The 16973-nt window shown below is 33.7% G+C and overlaps 1 protein-coding gene across 1 annotated transcript in view; it reads right to left on the bottom strand.

The window, feature by feature from the left end:
* The window catches only part of COL4A5 (collagen type IV alpha 5 chain), a 254556-nt gene that overhangs the window by 13566 nt on the left and 224017 nt on the right, over positions 1-16973 (bottom strand). The window contains exons 38-44 of the mRNA XM_005910838.2: positions 14401-14481; positions 13667-13765; positions 13075-13125; positions 11569-11754; positions 2841-2974; positions 371-443; positions 167-238 (exon numbers count right to left, since the gene is read on the bottom strand). Of these exons, the coding sequence (XP_005910900.1) occupies positions 167-238; positions 371-443; positions 2841-2974; positions 11569-11754; positions 13075-13125; positions 13667-13765; positions 14401-14481 (696 nt within the window). The remainder of the gene's footprint in view (positions 1-166; positions 239-370; positions 444-2840; positions 2975-11568; positions 11755-13074; positions 13126-13666; positions 13766-14400; positions 14482-16973) is intronic.

The following is a 16973-nucleotide window of genomic DNA, read 5'->3' as shown; positions in this document are numbered from 1 at the left end:
AGCTTGAGAGATTAATATAATAAGAAGAGGGAAAGTCCTGCCTATTTCCCCTCAGTTGTCGGGGACTGAGACTCTGAAAGTTTCAACTGAAAGGCAGAATGCAAACTTTCAAATTCTTCAATGAATTTAAGTATCAGATATAACTAGCTCCAGAAATAAGTCTTACCTGGTGGGCCAATAAGTCCTGGATCCCCCTCAGGGCCAGTTGAACCAGGTACTCCACTGGGTCCTTTCATGCCTACAAAGAAGGTACAATTGCACAGCAAAGCAACAGGGCCATAGCCTTTACCCAGCCAGATCAGGAACTGTGTGTGTTCTCCCAAAGGAATTTAATGTAAAGGGGGAAACTGCAAAACATCCCTTCAAATACCTGGAAATCCTGGAACACCAGGGAGACCAGGATCTCCTTTCATTCCATTGAGACCTGGCCGGCCAGGGTTACCCTGAATAAATAAAATCATTAATTTTAGAACAATATTGGGGGCAGGGAAGGAAGAGCATAGGTGGTATTGCACAGTGATTTGCAGAACTGGCTCTAGAGTCAAACTTTTAGGATTCAAATCTCAGTTCACCTTTTAGTAGCTTGTGTGACCTTGAGTTGATTGTTTATTCTTTCTGCTGCATCATTTTCTTACCTCTAACAGAGAAAATAATAGTATCTACTTCATGAAGTTGTTGTGACGATTAAATGAGATAATTGATATTAAGTACTAAGAAAACTGGTTATGATGTGTACTTAATGGTAGTTATTATTCTATAATAGCTATATTATTTTATAATATAATGGTAATTATATAATGACAATAATATTTTATTATCATTAACAAAGGCACTTCTTTTGAGTGTAGCCCTGATGTAATAAGTGCGTGAATTAAAATCCAAGAAGTGATGAAGTCTAACAGACTAAGTAAAAAATAGAGTAGGCTTGTTAATTAATTGGGTTTGAGGGCCAGGAAAACTATGGGGAGAGGAAGAGTTGAGAATAACTCTAGAATGAACCTAAAGGAAGAGTAAGTGTGGAACAATGAAGTTTACTAATAGTAACAAACAAAGAGACAAGTCTAGAACATCTTAAGCAAAAATGTAAGAAAGAGCTTAAAGGGGGGCCATGTCATAGTCATAGGATCCAGCTTGAAGGGGCTCCCAAATCTAGGACAGTTTGAGAATCAAAATAAGTAAGGATAGTTTAAAAATTACAAATCATTGAAAAGAATGAGAGTTTATGCGTCTATGATGATAACAAATAGCCAATATATGGAAGAGAAGGGAGGCTCTTGGTTACAGAAGGGCCAAGTGGAATATGTGGAGGCAGTGCTAGAGTGGGACAATCATCAGTTGCCACTATCACAGAATTGAATGGCTGAGGCAGAAATCATAGACAGATATTCTAAGAAGAAATTCTGATGTGGAACAGTATAGTTGTATGATCTTAATGTGTCTTCCTGTAGTTTTGCTTATTAGTTACAAGGGGAAAAACAGTAACCATGTAGTGGAGAAATCAGGTAACAACTTAATGGGAAAATAAAAATTAAGATAATTAATTAAGGGCAGATGAATATTGTGGGCCTCCATATCTGAGAACACACCACTCATGGAGTATTCCATCTGGGGAGGCACATCTTCAATCTAATTATGAAGAAACAGCAGGCAAAAGAAGAAACATTCTTTTTTTAATGGGAAGGGGCTACACATATTTCTTCAAAAATGCCCAGGTCATGAAAGAAAAAAATAGGCTTATTTCAGAAAAAAAATACATAATTATACATATACACACAGAGAAAATACACATAGAGAGCAAATGGGGCAAAACATTAACAACTGGTCCATTTGGGTAAATAGGGTTTTTTACCATTCTTGAAAATTTTCTATAAGTTTAGTATTATTTCCAAAATGAAAATTAGAAAGGGTACAAATGTAAGAACTTGCATAAAAGAAAATGAATAGAACTTGAAAATACCATGTTTATAAAACGTTGGTATCAGACAGTAGTCTTGAATCTGGCAAAGTGACATGCAAATTGGAACTACATTGGAAATGAATGAGGTAGGGAGTGAGTAGAGAATGAATAAAAAGAGGATTAAAAATTTAAGTCTAGATGTCTAAAAGAATAGCAATAACAGGGAAAAAGGTGGGTTGTTTTAAACTTTAAGGACAATTTCTTTAGATTTTTTTTCTGCTATAAAGCAGCCATCAAAGCTAAAAGACTAAGCCCAGACTTTGTTGGCTGTCAAATCTAACAACAACCTTCCTGAATGAAGGAAGGAAGCTTTGAGGGTACATAAATAAACATGTGACTTTCTGGGTCACTCAAACCAAGGTGGAAAACGCATGAATATAGACGTGGGGATATGTTATTATTCTCCTTTTACAGGTAAAGACAGAAACACAAAGTATCTGTCTGCCTTCCTCATAGACACAGAGCACAACTGTACAGTGGAGCTGCAAAGTGACTCTAACTACAAAGTCTAACATATCCCTACTCACCATGATCAGTTCTCTATGGAAGACTCATCCACATGCAATGCTTACACACACACACACATACCACATATCCTTTTATAATTTGCTTTTGCTGAAATCAAAGTTTCTGAAATCAAAATCTATACACACCAAGAACTCCAGTTAAAACTATCTTTTGGGGAACCCGTTAACTATAAGGTAGCAAAGTCCCTTTAGTTGGTAGAAGACAGGAACTTGCCTTTTTCTCTGTACTTCACCAGGAAGCCATGCAAAGAGCCTTGACCAGTAAATGCGAATTAAAACAATGCAGTTTGGAATTCTCATTTTGAATGCAAACACCCACATCCATTTCTCATCAAATATCTATTCCTATTTCCTACCTGGAGTCCTGGAGGACCTTGATCACCTTTCAAACCAGGCAAACCAGGTTGCCCAGGTTGGCCTGGGTTACCTCTTTCTCCTTTAATACCCCCACTTCCAGGTAGACCCCGGGGACCTTCTGGACCTGGTGGACCTTGATAATGCACAACAAATAGCCACATTTCAGTATAACATAAGAACAGTATAAAAGGCTTTTAAATTATCCAAATACTCTTAGTCATCTATTAGTTTGCAGAATAAAATCCAGAGTACATTAAAATATATAGATCAATGCTGACTCTCTAATGTAAACTGGGCTGGGTTCTTTTTGTTATGAACACTGGGTTGCAGATTCTTTAATTTTGTATTTTATTATACATTAAATCCAATAAGCTCATATCTAAAGGAAGGACTTCGGACATTGTAATAAAGATTGCTTCTGTAATCCTTAACTGTTTGATTTAAGTGAACCAAAACAGATACCATAGAGCACTGTTCTCAAATTGGAAATGCATCAGAATCCCCGGGAGGGCTTGTTAAAATAGATTCTTGGATATACCCCCAGAGTTTTGGATTCTGTTAGGCTGGAGAGGGGCCCAGGAATTTCCATTCTAACAAGTGCCCTGTAAATAAAAAGTGTCCTGTAGCTAAAGCTGCTGGTACACCGCCACATTTTGTAGGGCAATCAGGGATTCACATCATTTGCCTCATTATGATTAAAATAAAGTTGCTTTATTTGTAAGTAGTTACTTTTATTCAGTTTGTATTACTATGCAATTAAGATAGTTATTTAAGCAAACTAATTGCCTAATTTCATTTTAGTGATATGCTTAAAACATGGGAATATTTTAATGTCAGAAATTCACGGAGTCAATATAGTACTTTTAACTTAATTTAAAAATGCTTTTGTGTTATTTACATTTTAAATATTTCTGAAGAAAAATAAAGGACTTGGCATATAACTTCTGAATAAATAAATAATTTAAAAGGGGATTTTGCTAAGCTCCTTCCTTATACTATGTTTTAAAATGTTCCTTCTAAATAAAGGTATCGGGTTCATTAAGTGACCGAGAAGATCTTATAAATAGCCACATTTTTCCTCACTAGGTGGGAAATAGCTGTCTTGCCTGCAGAGTGCTGAGGTGGAGACTAAACAGCCCTGCCTTAAGAAAATAATTACAAAGTCCCAAATAATGAACAGTACATAGTGAGCACCTATACCTTCTCTCTTCCAGTAATCTTAGTTTTTCACTGGTTTCAACAAAAAAGGAAAATACGTAGAGTTTATTTTTAAGGGAAATTTCACAGGCATATGAATTTAGAATACTGAATTCATGTTTACATACAGACAAAAGGTCACATCTTTGATCCCGTCCTTTCCAGTACTCTTATGACTCAGAATCAGTGGCTTCATGCTAACAATGCAGCATGGCTTAGAGATCATGAATGCTGGACTCATTAATCAATCATTAGCTATTTGACCTCTGTAAGTTTTATTCATCACCTTGGCCTCAATTTCAACTTCTTTAAAATGGAAATAAGAATAGAACCTACTTTATCAGGATGTTCCAAGAATTAAATAAGATAATATCTATAAACACAGTGCCTGGCACATAGTAAGAATTATATAAGAATTTTTAAACAATTATTATCTTCATTACTAGTAAAACTGAAGGTAAGAACATATTTAAAAATATGAACCTGTTTTTAATCTTTCAGCTATTTCTATGTGATTTCATAATATAATACTGTCACTTGAGAAAGAGGAAGCAGGTTCACAACAGTACAACAATCATTTATCTTTAAACAGTTTAAATCATACAGTCACCCTAGCCCAGCAACCAGATAGACACTCTCAGAAATTCCCTTCCCAATCATAAAGAAAGGGTTGGGTATTTTGAATTTAAACAAATAAAAACAATTATTGAGTTCAAACCCCTAGGTAGGGTTTTTGGACAAAAATTGTTACCTTCTTCCATAATGTGTAATTTAGACTAGAAATCAGGTAGCAAATCAGATTATTAAGAGAAAAGTAAACTATCTGTGAATCAATCTACCAGTGACTAGGGTAAGATTAAGAGGAGAAAAAAAAGGAACATTTTATTCTTCTCTCCCCAATCTGAAAAGTAATCAGAACACTTATCATTTTGAAGAAAAAAAAAAGTAGGTATGTTTTAGGCATTGTTCTGTTTGCAATTAAAAGGAAATTTGGGTAAATTTACATGTTATTGATTCAGACCTATTGTTCTAGTGTCTCTCAAATTTAAATTACTGATTTGCTAATAACACAAGGGGCATGTAAGTTTTATTTATAACAATACTTGAAAGTTACCCTCTTTCATTATTGAAAATAGCCATGAAAGCACAGCTCTGATCAATCTCAGGCAAAAAAAATTCAAGAAAATAAAATCAACACACAAAGGTTACAAATGGGTCAGATGCCTGCCTAAATAATGCGTCTTAAATATAAAAATAAGTGTATTTCCATTTAAAATTCAACATGTTTCTATGTATGAATTACCTATTATAAAAAACTGAAAGCACAAAGACCTAATGTTATTTCAAACTTGATTATAAACAAGTCACATTACCTTCACCAAAATGTTAAATACCAGAGCACGTAGTTATTTGAGGATAACAGCACTCTTCAATGACTTCTGAATTATAGCAAAAAAAAGTGCATTTCTCTTGTCACACATACAAAGCATTAAAAAAAAAAAATTGACCAGTCTAACCTTGAAAACCTGGGAAGATCAGAGTTCACCAAAGCCCAAAGATCGATGTTAGCAGTATCAGACATCACACAGTACAAAATAAGATTATGAGTTAGAAGTGGTTCACATTATAGCACAAGTTAAACAATAATTCTCTTTGCCAGCATTTCTTACACCTACAGCGTAATCAGTATGCAAACAGAACCATACAGGAGTATAGAGAGCCAAATATTTTAAAATAGAGCTTATTCTATGAAATAAGCTGCTAGTTTTCATTAACTCAAATGAAATGCTACAATGGCTTTCCAAAAGTTAGAACCTCAAAATATGAAAGTTGGAAAGGGAGTACCACTTCACTGATAGCCTTCTACTCCTTTGGGTAAAACTTTTGGGTAAAAGTTTATCTTGGCCTCTGCCATTCTTTAGCAAAAACACAAGGTGCAAATTTCTTGGTAGAGGCAGACTGCTCCAAGGAGCTACAGTTGAAGACCTTACCAGGCAAATATACAAAGATCACAGATGACCTAACAGAGAAATTAAAACACAAATATACAATGGCCATTACCAACTGTACTTCTGTTTGTCTTCTTTGAAAATCATTCCATGAAGACAGATCGTGATTTTTAAAAATAATCCATCAAGAAGCTTTCTTCTCTTCCATTATTACTTGTAATATACTCAAAGAGAAAAACCAATATATGTTTGCTCACCATTGAACTTGAAAACTAAGAGTAGAATTTTCCAAAGATGTGAAGACCATCACTGAAGGGGCCCTTCAACAATATTTTGGCATGCAATATCCCACCCCAAACTACAGAAAATATCACATCTACTTTATATTATTCAGTGTACATATTAAATTAGACTATTAACTATAAAAAGAAGGATCATTAAAAAGATAAAAAGCTTACAAACAGGACAACTCCTGGTTAATGTTAATTGACTATAAACCCAATTTCCTTTTCTTACAAGTCTTGCTATGATTTATAGGTTGAGGTTTGCAGAGAGAATAAATTGTACTAGCATACTGAATCCTAGAAATTAGAAGACCGAGGATTTATTCTTGGCTCTACTACTTACTTATATCTATGAGATTCTGGGCAATTCAATCTCTCTGAGCTTGTTTTCTCACCCACACAATGGGAATAGTGTTGTCTACCCTAATGTCCTTCAGAGTTGTTTTAAAGATGAAATATATTTTTTAAAATGTTGACCTGCCATGTGCAAGATGACACAGGGAACACAGAGATTAGCTAGACCCAAACTCTGCCTTCACGGAGCGTGATATAAATGATGGTGTGTCATATAAATATAAAACATTACTATACCAAGTAATAAGACTCTTAAAGCATTTGACAATTTGAAATCCAGGAAGCAAAAAAATCAGCTTCTGTTTGTTTAAATGGTTTCTAAATCACATACAGCAAACTGACTCAAGACGACACTTTGAGCAGAGTCTGGCAACACTATTAGCTAGATAAATTAGAATTTCTACTTAAGATAATTCAGTTTGAGTAAAGACATTTTATATATGTGTTTGCTATAGAAGGACCAAAATAAGAACTCTTAGAAAAATATCTCATTGAAATATATGATATTTCAGTCTAAGTAACAAGGAAAACTTCAGATCATATCATAGCAAAACTTCTAAGACTTTAATTTCTAAAAGGTAACATTTTAATGAGTTATATGCCAAGTCAATTTTGTACACGAGTTTCTAAATTAATTATTTCTCAAATGACCTAACAAAGTTTAACTGAAAAACCAAATAAAACAAAAAATCTCTTATACATGAGTAGTAATAATTAAAGATAAGCTAATGAATTGATTGGTAAATTTTAAATCCAGTTTCCACTTAGGGTTGCAGTCTCCAATTGCTGCAAAGAAGAGAATACTACAGATACCGGGTTCCAATAACTGTAATTTAGAGTACATCTTGTAAATAAGTTGTCAAATCAGTTTTAAACTAATATGGCTACTTTCCTTTTTTTTTTCTCTGAATATATTCTAGAGCCTTGGAATAAAACAATCTTCTGGCTGACAGTAAAGTCTGGAAGTGATCAAGGCAGCAACTTCTATGCAAGTCAGACAGGGGGGGACTCAAAATTACTTCAAAGTATACCTTAGTCTTCTCTTTATCTTGGCAATAGTTAAATAGCATGCATTTGTCTTAATCTTTTTGATGACATCCATTTAGGAAAACACAAGAAACAGTAGGGGTTGATGGAGACTTAAGAGTTAACAGAAAACAAAAAAGCAAAGGCAAGGCCCAGTCTGCTGTGCTAAAAGTCTCCTAAAATGGCAGAAGCAGCTTTGTTCAATCACTTATCATATTTATAACTAGAGTAAGAGGCCAGATCATAAGCATCAAGATATGTAGCTGTCTGTGTGGAAAGATGATATATTTTACTAGTAGAACAGATACTTAACTAAGTACTGGGGAACCCCAAGTCAGATTCCCTGCTATGCCAGTAACTAACAATATGACCTTGAGCAAGCTTATTCACTTCTTTGGGCCTTAGTTTTCTTATCTGTGACTAAACTTCAGACAGAGTCCTCTGAGCCCTCTTCTCAATTAGGCCTTACTCCTTGGGCCCTGTCCTTGGTCTGTTGAGTCCACTTTTAGCAAGAATCTTGCTAAGTCAGTTTAGGGTGAGTTGCCCCCGCCCCCGCCCCCGATATCTGATCACGTTCCTTATTCCTCATCCTTAATGTCTAAGTCCTTAGACTGCCTTTAGCAAGACTCTAGCAAGACTTTGGCAAGACCTCAAGGACCCTGATAGCCCTTAGACTACCTTTGGTGAGAACTCTAATAGGCCAGTTTAGCAAGAATCTGTTTACCCTTGATATCTCTTTTTAGTAATTTTTCATCCACTGAGTCCTTTACTCTGAATGTGAAGTTGCTCAGTTGTGTCCGACTCTTTGCGACCTCATGGACTGTAGCCTACCAGGCTTCTCTGTCCATGGGGTTTTCCAGGCAAGAGTTCTGGAGTGGTTTGCCATTTCCTTCTCCAGGGAATCTTCCCATCCCAGGGATCGAACCCAGGTCTCCCTCATTGTAGGCAGATGCTTTACCGTCTGAGCCACCAGGGAAGATCCTTTACTAGTTGAATAAAATCCCCATTTGACCTCGTTGTACTCCGACCTGAGCTCAGTCTCTCTTTCCTGTTGCAATAGTCTTTCCCCTAATGCAATAGTCTTGAATAAAACCTGTCTTACTACCATTAGCTGGTATCTAGTGAATATCTGTTTGACTAATGTAAAACTTAGGTCCTTCTGGAGTGATAATATATAGTTATATGAAATAATGGGTTTGTGGGGTAGTAATAAATCAAGGAATCAATTCAGATAGAGATAGACTGCTTCCTAAAAAGCATCTTGAAAAAGTATAAATTTTAAAATAAGAAGAAGAGAAAATTTCCTGCCATTCCCAGTAGCTAGAACTCAGGATTATACTTTTTCCCCTTTTAGCTGCTCCTCAGAAATGTGAAAAGGGCTCTTTATCTTGAATAATAAACACATTCAGATATTTGTGATTCTTTTTACTTCTGATTAGGTGAAAATCTTTTAATATTAATCAGCAATTTTCTAATGGGCAGCTCTTGGTAACTATTTCTAGGTGTGTACTGTTTATATGTATAGGATGAAAATAAGATTAAGAGGTTTCTAATCTTTGCTGGTTACACTAAATTTATTTTTAACTCTGAGCCTATTAGTTCATTTATATAGTAGCAGAATTTAGAACTTTGTGACAAACAAAAATGTGAAGGTGGGATGGTTTGAAAAGTTACAAGAGGTATGGTTCATCAAAAATTGCATATTTGCAGGATCTGATAATATATATTATTCTTTAAAAATATCTTTTTGAAGAATAGTTTAATTTCAATAATATTAGCAGATATGAAGCAAAAATAGGAAAAACACAGAAAATGTAAAATAGTATATAATATAGTTTTGAATACTATAAATTTCCAACTAAAAAAAAACATAAATATATAAATTTTAAAATGATAAATCAGTTTTTCTAAGTAGGTTATTTTGAGTTATTCAATAGACAGAAAAACTGGACTGTACAAATTCCTAACAACTTTCAGAGATAGACCAACATGTAAGAACTGAATTGGCATATATGCTCTTAAAATATATTCAAATACTTGAAAACATTAGACACATGTGTATATATACCTATATATACACATACACATGTATATAAATAATATACACATACATATAAATATATATATATAAATAAAAGAAAAGTTTCATATTTCATGCAGATACTACTTTGGAGTTAAGGAGCTAACCTGTAGGACCTGGATAGGGATCAAAGTTCACCAAGGCCCAATGTCATCATTAACAAAAAGGAAAAATATCAAAATTGTTAGAAATATCAAGAAACTAAAGCATTACACTAATTTTTTTCAAGTTAAACTTTAATTCAATAAAAGAATACCCTGCAAGTTTATATTCATGCATCTGTATATAAACCAAATTATTGCCACTTCACATCAACATTAAAATAAAAACAGCACATGTGACATATTTTGAAAAGCCAAAAATCATTCTTATAATAATCATTACTATAAGTGCAGACAACAATCAATTCTAAGAGCAACTGGGTTTAAAATTCCATTTTAATTTGTAGTTTATGAACATGTTGAAAGGTTACAAATACTCATCAGATGTGTGTTCTTCTTCTGACTACTTTTGTTATTATTTCTTTTAGAAATGGTAATTTAAAAAAACTTTTATGAATGATGCCTTTATGTTGACATATTTCAAAATAATTTTTAACATTGAACTCCATTACTGATAATAAATAGCCACAGTGCTGATTAAAATACTAAAAAGGAGAATAGTTTGGTTTATTTGAATTATTACATGCATAACCAAGCAAGATATTCGTGTCAATGCTTTACATTACATGCCAGATAATTAACATAGCTGAGAGCTTCACTGATTTTCTTCAATAGTAAAGCAAAGGAAAACTTTATAAATTATACCTTCTATAAATAGTCAGATCAGATAAAATCTGGTTTTGAAAATGATCTTCTGAACAAAGTATGTGATGCCATTGATTCATGTTTTTACAGAATATCTTATTAAAACTGACTGCAATCACTTCAGAGTTTATGGAAATTTGCACTTTTAAATACATTATAAAAATGAGTCAGACCTTCAAAGGATAAAAAGGCAATTTTTTTGTTTCTTTAATTTTACATTTATCTTACTTTAAAAAAATCAATGAGGGCCAAATTTTCAATAATTAGAAATTAAAAAACTGAATATTAAGTCTCAAGTATCTGTTAATAATCTATCTTCAGCGATTGGGCTCAGCGACATTAATCCAGAATGAAAATGAGCATTTCCAAACTTAGTAAAATGAAATGAAACAGCACAAACACAAAAGGAAAAGTGAACATTGGATGCAAAACTGAGACTATTAGAGCAGTTAACACAAGACAAATGAGGTATAGACATGAAGCTGGTATGAAGAGATCACTATTCAATTTAATCATGCTGTGATGTTGAAGATAAATTTGATTGCCTAGCTCCTAGAGAAGATAAATTTTTTTATTGTGCTTAGTGACATGTGCTGATCATATGACAGAACCATAGCAACATTTTTGGTATGGACCACAAGCATCTATTGGGTGATCACTAAAATGATTTCTGTGATAACATGCTGAGCAGCTCACATTAAAAACGCAGCTTGCATTTTGCTGTCAGGTTATCAGTATAGTTTTTTTTTCCCCTCAGTATAGCTTTATTTTAATAAAAAGACTAATAAATTCACTATTTCCTTTTTTTCCTCCAAGTTGGTTTGTTTTAGCTCAACTTTAAGTAAATGATGAAATACATTACTGAAAAGAATTATTGGATGCCATGGAAATGGATGGAGCCAGGAATAAAACAAGCTATTTCTTTTTAAGAAGTTCTTTGGATTGCAGATTTTAACATCCTAAAGACTGAATAACCTGCCAGCAAAAATGGACTAATAAATAGACCATTCCCCTACCACTCATGTACATACCTGGTCTCCCAGGAGGACCTTGGGGTCCAGGGCTGCCTTTAGGGCCTTCCAGAGCTGGACCTGGAGAACCAGGAGGGCCTGGGGGACCCTGCAGACCAGGGAAACCATGAAAGCCTGGTTCACCCTTTGGACCTGGAAGGCCAGGGTTTCCTGGAATGCCAGGTAATCCTTCATCACCCTTTTGACCTATGAAAGCAAAGTCATGTTATAGAACATATTAAGTGATACTGAATACTAATTAGGCTTGCCTGTAAGACTAAAGCTACTCCCACTTATTAGAAAAAATAACAGGATTTACTAAGGTCATTTCTACCTCCTACCAAATCCCAACCCATCCAGAAAACCCATTTTTTCTATTAGGTTTATCTGTTATCAGAACTATTTGTTAGAGTATGTATAGAAATATAGAAACAATAATAACTTGCATTCTAAAAGATATCCTTTGTGTTAGGAGATAGAGCAATGATCACATGACCAGTAGTTAGGAGGAAAAAAAGGAGAAAAAAACAAAAGTATAAAATATTTACAAGAATAGGTTAGAGATAGCTAGAGGAAATTCCTAACACAAAATATTTTTTAAAAATTATTTATTTTAATTGGAAGCTAATTACTTTACAATATTGTGGTGGTTTTGCCATACATTAACATCAGCCATGGGTGTACAGGTATTCCCCCATCTGTTTTGAGACAAATTTTTGAGACCATTGGAAGATATGGATCTTCAATGGTTGCTGTGAGTCCCCAACGACCATTCCATCCAAGATTTAGAATCACAATCTAGACAAACTGTTTTCAACAGCTTTTCTATACCACTGACATGCCGGAGAGCAATATAACAGTTGTACATTAGAGTAATAATTTTTATGTTGGATTCATAAAAGGAATACAGGAATTTCTAAGTGATCTATGTGTGGTTTGAAAAAATCCTCCATAAATAGCTGATGGTCATTTCAGAACACAAAAATACGTATCTGTACACATTTAGTCATTTAATTAACTACTTGGGGCTTACAATGAGGGTAAAAACAAATGAGGGAGGTAGATGTGTGTGCACACATACCATCCAAGATGCAAGATATAAATTAAAATGGAGTTTTCAATAGACATTTTTATGATTGGTACATATTTCTACAGTTTACTTATATTATCTTGGTTTTGGTTTCCATGGGGAAAAAAAAATGTATTTTTCTTCTGGCTAAAAGAGCTTTTAAAAAATTACTGAAAAAAAGAAAAACTTATTGAAACCTAACTCCTCCTACAATTTTGCTTTCTTTATCATTTCCTTAACATTTATTTATGAGGTTAATGAAGAGTTATCTGTATATTAATTTTCTTAATTGTGCATTTTTTATAGTACAATAGCTTATACTAAGTTGCTAATTAATAAATGCTTCAAGATGTAACTCTAGCTTTGAGTTGTCTGGGGTTGTATGTGGAGATGAAAAAAGTGTACTGGAGAATATTATCTTTTTACTGACTGATTTAACATGCTTTATTAAAGTTTACCAGAAAGTCCTGGAAGTCCAGGGGGTCCTGGGATTCCAAAGCCTGGTTGACCTGTCAGAACATAAACCCAAAACTTTCAAACAGATAATAATAACTGAAATAAGAAGAAATTATTTTTGGATTATTTAGGTTTTTAGCAAATGTTGCAATGTATATCATACGAAACATGGAGAAGAGTTATTTCCAACATGGAACTACAATTTGAACATGAAAAAATTATATAAACTTATATTCTACTTGTGATGAGTATTAAGTATATTTTTAAATACACATATCATATATATATATATGTTTATATATATTATATACATTGCATGGTGAAAGAAGGTCATCCAGAGTAGTTAAAAAAAGCTAGATAGCTTCTTGACATGGAAAATTGAGCAATAAAAGATTATGGAGTTTTTCATAAGAGGGAGGCAACTTGATTCAGTAAATGTGAGGTAATATTCTCAGGAAGAAGGTAATTAGGAAGGGAGAAGTGTATAGTAGCTTAGAGGATAAGGAAGAATTTCACTATGGGTACTTAAGGGCAAAAGCTAAAGTAGACAAGGAAGAAATTAGAAAATTAAGGACAATTAAAAAAATATAGTACCTGGTTCACCCTTCTGTCCAGCTGGTCCAGGAATACCATCTTGACCTGGTTTGCCTTTTTCACCTGGAGGCCCTGGTGGCCCAGGACGACCTCCACCACCTAAAGAACAGGGTATAGCAGGTTACACTTTTCTTCTCAATTTCCTTTTTCTCCTATATTCACAATTCTTTTGATTTTAGCCTCAAATAATTCTAGCCAAAAGACACAGAGTGTCTCTGGGACATTTCTTTAAGTAATGATACCTTGTGAAAAAGAAATAAAGGATAATGAGAATAAGGAACTGTTTTATCATCCACTCAGTATTCAAACTCACTTTCTCATTTAACCTACCTTTAGAATATGTAAAAAAGCAAGGTGTGTGTGGGGGTGGGGAGGATGGAAGTGGGGTGAATTACAGGCCTCATAGGGGGCCAAAAGGAGTGATTTGCTCAGAACAGTAAACAAGCAAAACTACACTTTGCCATTCTAAAATAATGAGAACTTCTATCTACTATTATAGGATACCTGAAATAACTCTCCTTGGAAAAAGTGAGCCTGAAAAATAAGGTCCCATAATAATAATTTTAAGCAAATCTTATTAAGAATTGTTCATTTTGTATCTAGCAAGTAGTATGGAGTGAATGATCAGCATGTTTGTCTTGAAAACGCGCACAGCTCCCAGAAATGATTTGACTTTCCAAAAATGAATAAGCCTTAATTTTATAGCATGGCAAACCCTTAGTTTTCATTCTTACCTACAGGACCAGGTTCTCCTGGAAGGCCAGGGTTCCCAGGAGGACCACTAATACCTTTTGGTCCAGGAAGGCCTGGGGTTCCTAGAGTAAAGAGCTCAATTTAATGATAAACAAAAACTGCATTGCTTTGAGAGCTACAATTCAAAGTTACAATTTAGAATGTTAGCATAGAAACAGTAAAGAATAGAAAGAAAACCCCCAAACATACTGGTGTTTGCTTGATGATTTAAGAATAATTTTAAGTTTTATATTGATTTATTCAGAGGCTGGCATTATTATATATTCATAATAAAAATAATTACCATCATATTATACTTGTAGAGTTAACTGGTAGGATTCTATTGTATGGACATACCAAAATTTTAAAAATCCATTCGTGTACTGTTGAACATTTGGGTTGTTGTCAGGTTTTAGTTATTATGAACACTATTCTATTTATGGAAACCTGGTCTACTTAGCTATTATGAGTAATGCTTCTATAAATATCTCTGCACTGGTATTTTTGTAGACACAAGTCTTAATTTATCTTTGGATAAATACTTAGATGGGGTGAAACTGCTGAGTCAGAGAATAGTTATATGCTCTGATTTATAAACAAACAACAATATTTGGGAATTCCAGCTGCTCCAGGTTCTTATATAACATATACTGATCCAATTGTTTTAATAATAGCCATTCTGGGCAGAAATGTAATGCTACTTCATTATGGTTTTAATTTGCATTTCTCATATTGATCACTTTTGCATGTGTTTATTGGACATTCATCTTATCTTCTTTTGTGAAATATCTGCTCCAAGTTTTCCTCATTTAAAAAAAATGGACTGCATGTCTTATTATTGAGTTGCAGAAGTTCTTTATATATCTCAGACATTAGTTATTTATGAGATATATGTTTTGTAAGTATTTTCTCCTAATGTGTAGCTTCCCTATTCACTTTTTAATTGTGTCTTTTGATGATCAGAAGTAAAGAAGAACTCAGTTTCTTTAAAATAAAAAAAACAGTGTGGGGCAATCGGACATTTGTATGAAAAAAAATTAACCTTGATCCCTAATCACATGATAAAACTCTTTTTATTCAAGACAGACTATAAACTTAAATATCAAACCTTAAACACTGAAAGCTATAGAAAAAATTAGAATAGTTCCATAAACCTGAGTAGGCAAATATTTCTTAAATAAGATACAAAAAGCACTAACCATGAAAGAATATAAGAAATTAGACTTTAAAATGGAGAAGGAAATGGCAATCCACTCCAGTATTCTTGCCTGGAGAATCCCATGGACAGAGGAGCCTGTCTACAGTCCATGGGGTTGCAAAGAGTCAGACATAACTAACTGACTAAACAACAAGAAGACTTAAAAAAAAGAAATTGGATTTTATTAAAATTAACATCACATAACAGCATTAAGAGTGAAAGGCAAATTTGCGACAGAATCTATTTGTAATACATGTATCTGACAAAGAACTCATATCCAGAATATATAAAGAACTGCTCTGAATCAATACCAAAAAAAAGTCAAACAACTCATTAAATAAGAGCAAAAAGACTTAGAGCAGGCTCTTCATAAAAATGCTACCCAAATGGCCAATAAGTATATGAAAAGGTGTTTAATATTATTGTTCATTAGGAAAATGTAAGTTTAAACTTCATTGGGATACTTCTATATACTGACCAAAATTGCTAAAATTAAAAAGACTGACAATATCAAATGAGGTAAGGATACAGACAAATGGACACTTCACAATACAAAGTACTAACCACTATATGATCATGGCAAGCCACCAGGAACTACCCGTAGACATTCATACATTGCAGGTGGGACTCTAAGGTATAAAACCACTTTGGAAAACTGACACCATCTACTAAACTTAAATGTACACCTACTTTATGATTCAGTAATTCTATCACATAAAGTTTTGTGTGAGAGAAATGAGTATGTAGGTCCCCAAAAAACATGTTAAAGAATATTAATAGCATCTTTTTTCTTCATAGTTCCAAACTGGAAACAACCCAGAAGTCCATCAAGAAGAGAATAGGTAATTGATTATGGTTTATTTCTTCAATGGAATATTATGGAGCAATGATTAAAAAACCAAACTGCTGACAGGCAACAAGATAACTTTATCTTATATACATAATGATGAGTGAAAGAAGCTAGACACAAAGATATATACTGTATGATCCCATTAATGTGAATTTCAAAAACAGGTAAAGTTAATTGGCAGTGATAGAAGTTATAGTAGTAGTTACCTGGGAGAGGGAGACTCACTGTGAAGGGGAATAGGTAAATTTCATGGGGTAAGAGAATTGTTTTATACTTTGATATGTGTGGTGGGTACATGAATATATATATATATATATATAAATATTCATCTATTTTCTTGTACATTTTACTGTATCTAGGCTATACTTTAATAAAAAGGTTAAGGAAAAGATAATCAAAGACCCACTCCATCTGTGCCACAGTGCAATCCAAAAATCAAACAAAAATAAACACAAACATAAACAGAGCAGATACTTTATCAAGTTCAGATCACCTACTTGATTATAGTGCTAAGACCCTTTGCTTGC

Source organism: Bos mutus, chromosome X, assembly GCF_027580195.1.
Source record: "Bos mutus isolate GX-2022 chromosome X, NWIPB_WYAK_1.1, whole genome shotgun sequence".
Lineage (NCBI taxonomy): Eukaryota > Metazoa > Chordata > Mammalia > Artiodactyla > Bovidae > Bos > Bos mutus.
This window is presented reverse-complemented; position numbering and strand designations above follow the sequence as displayed.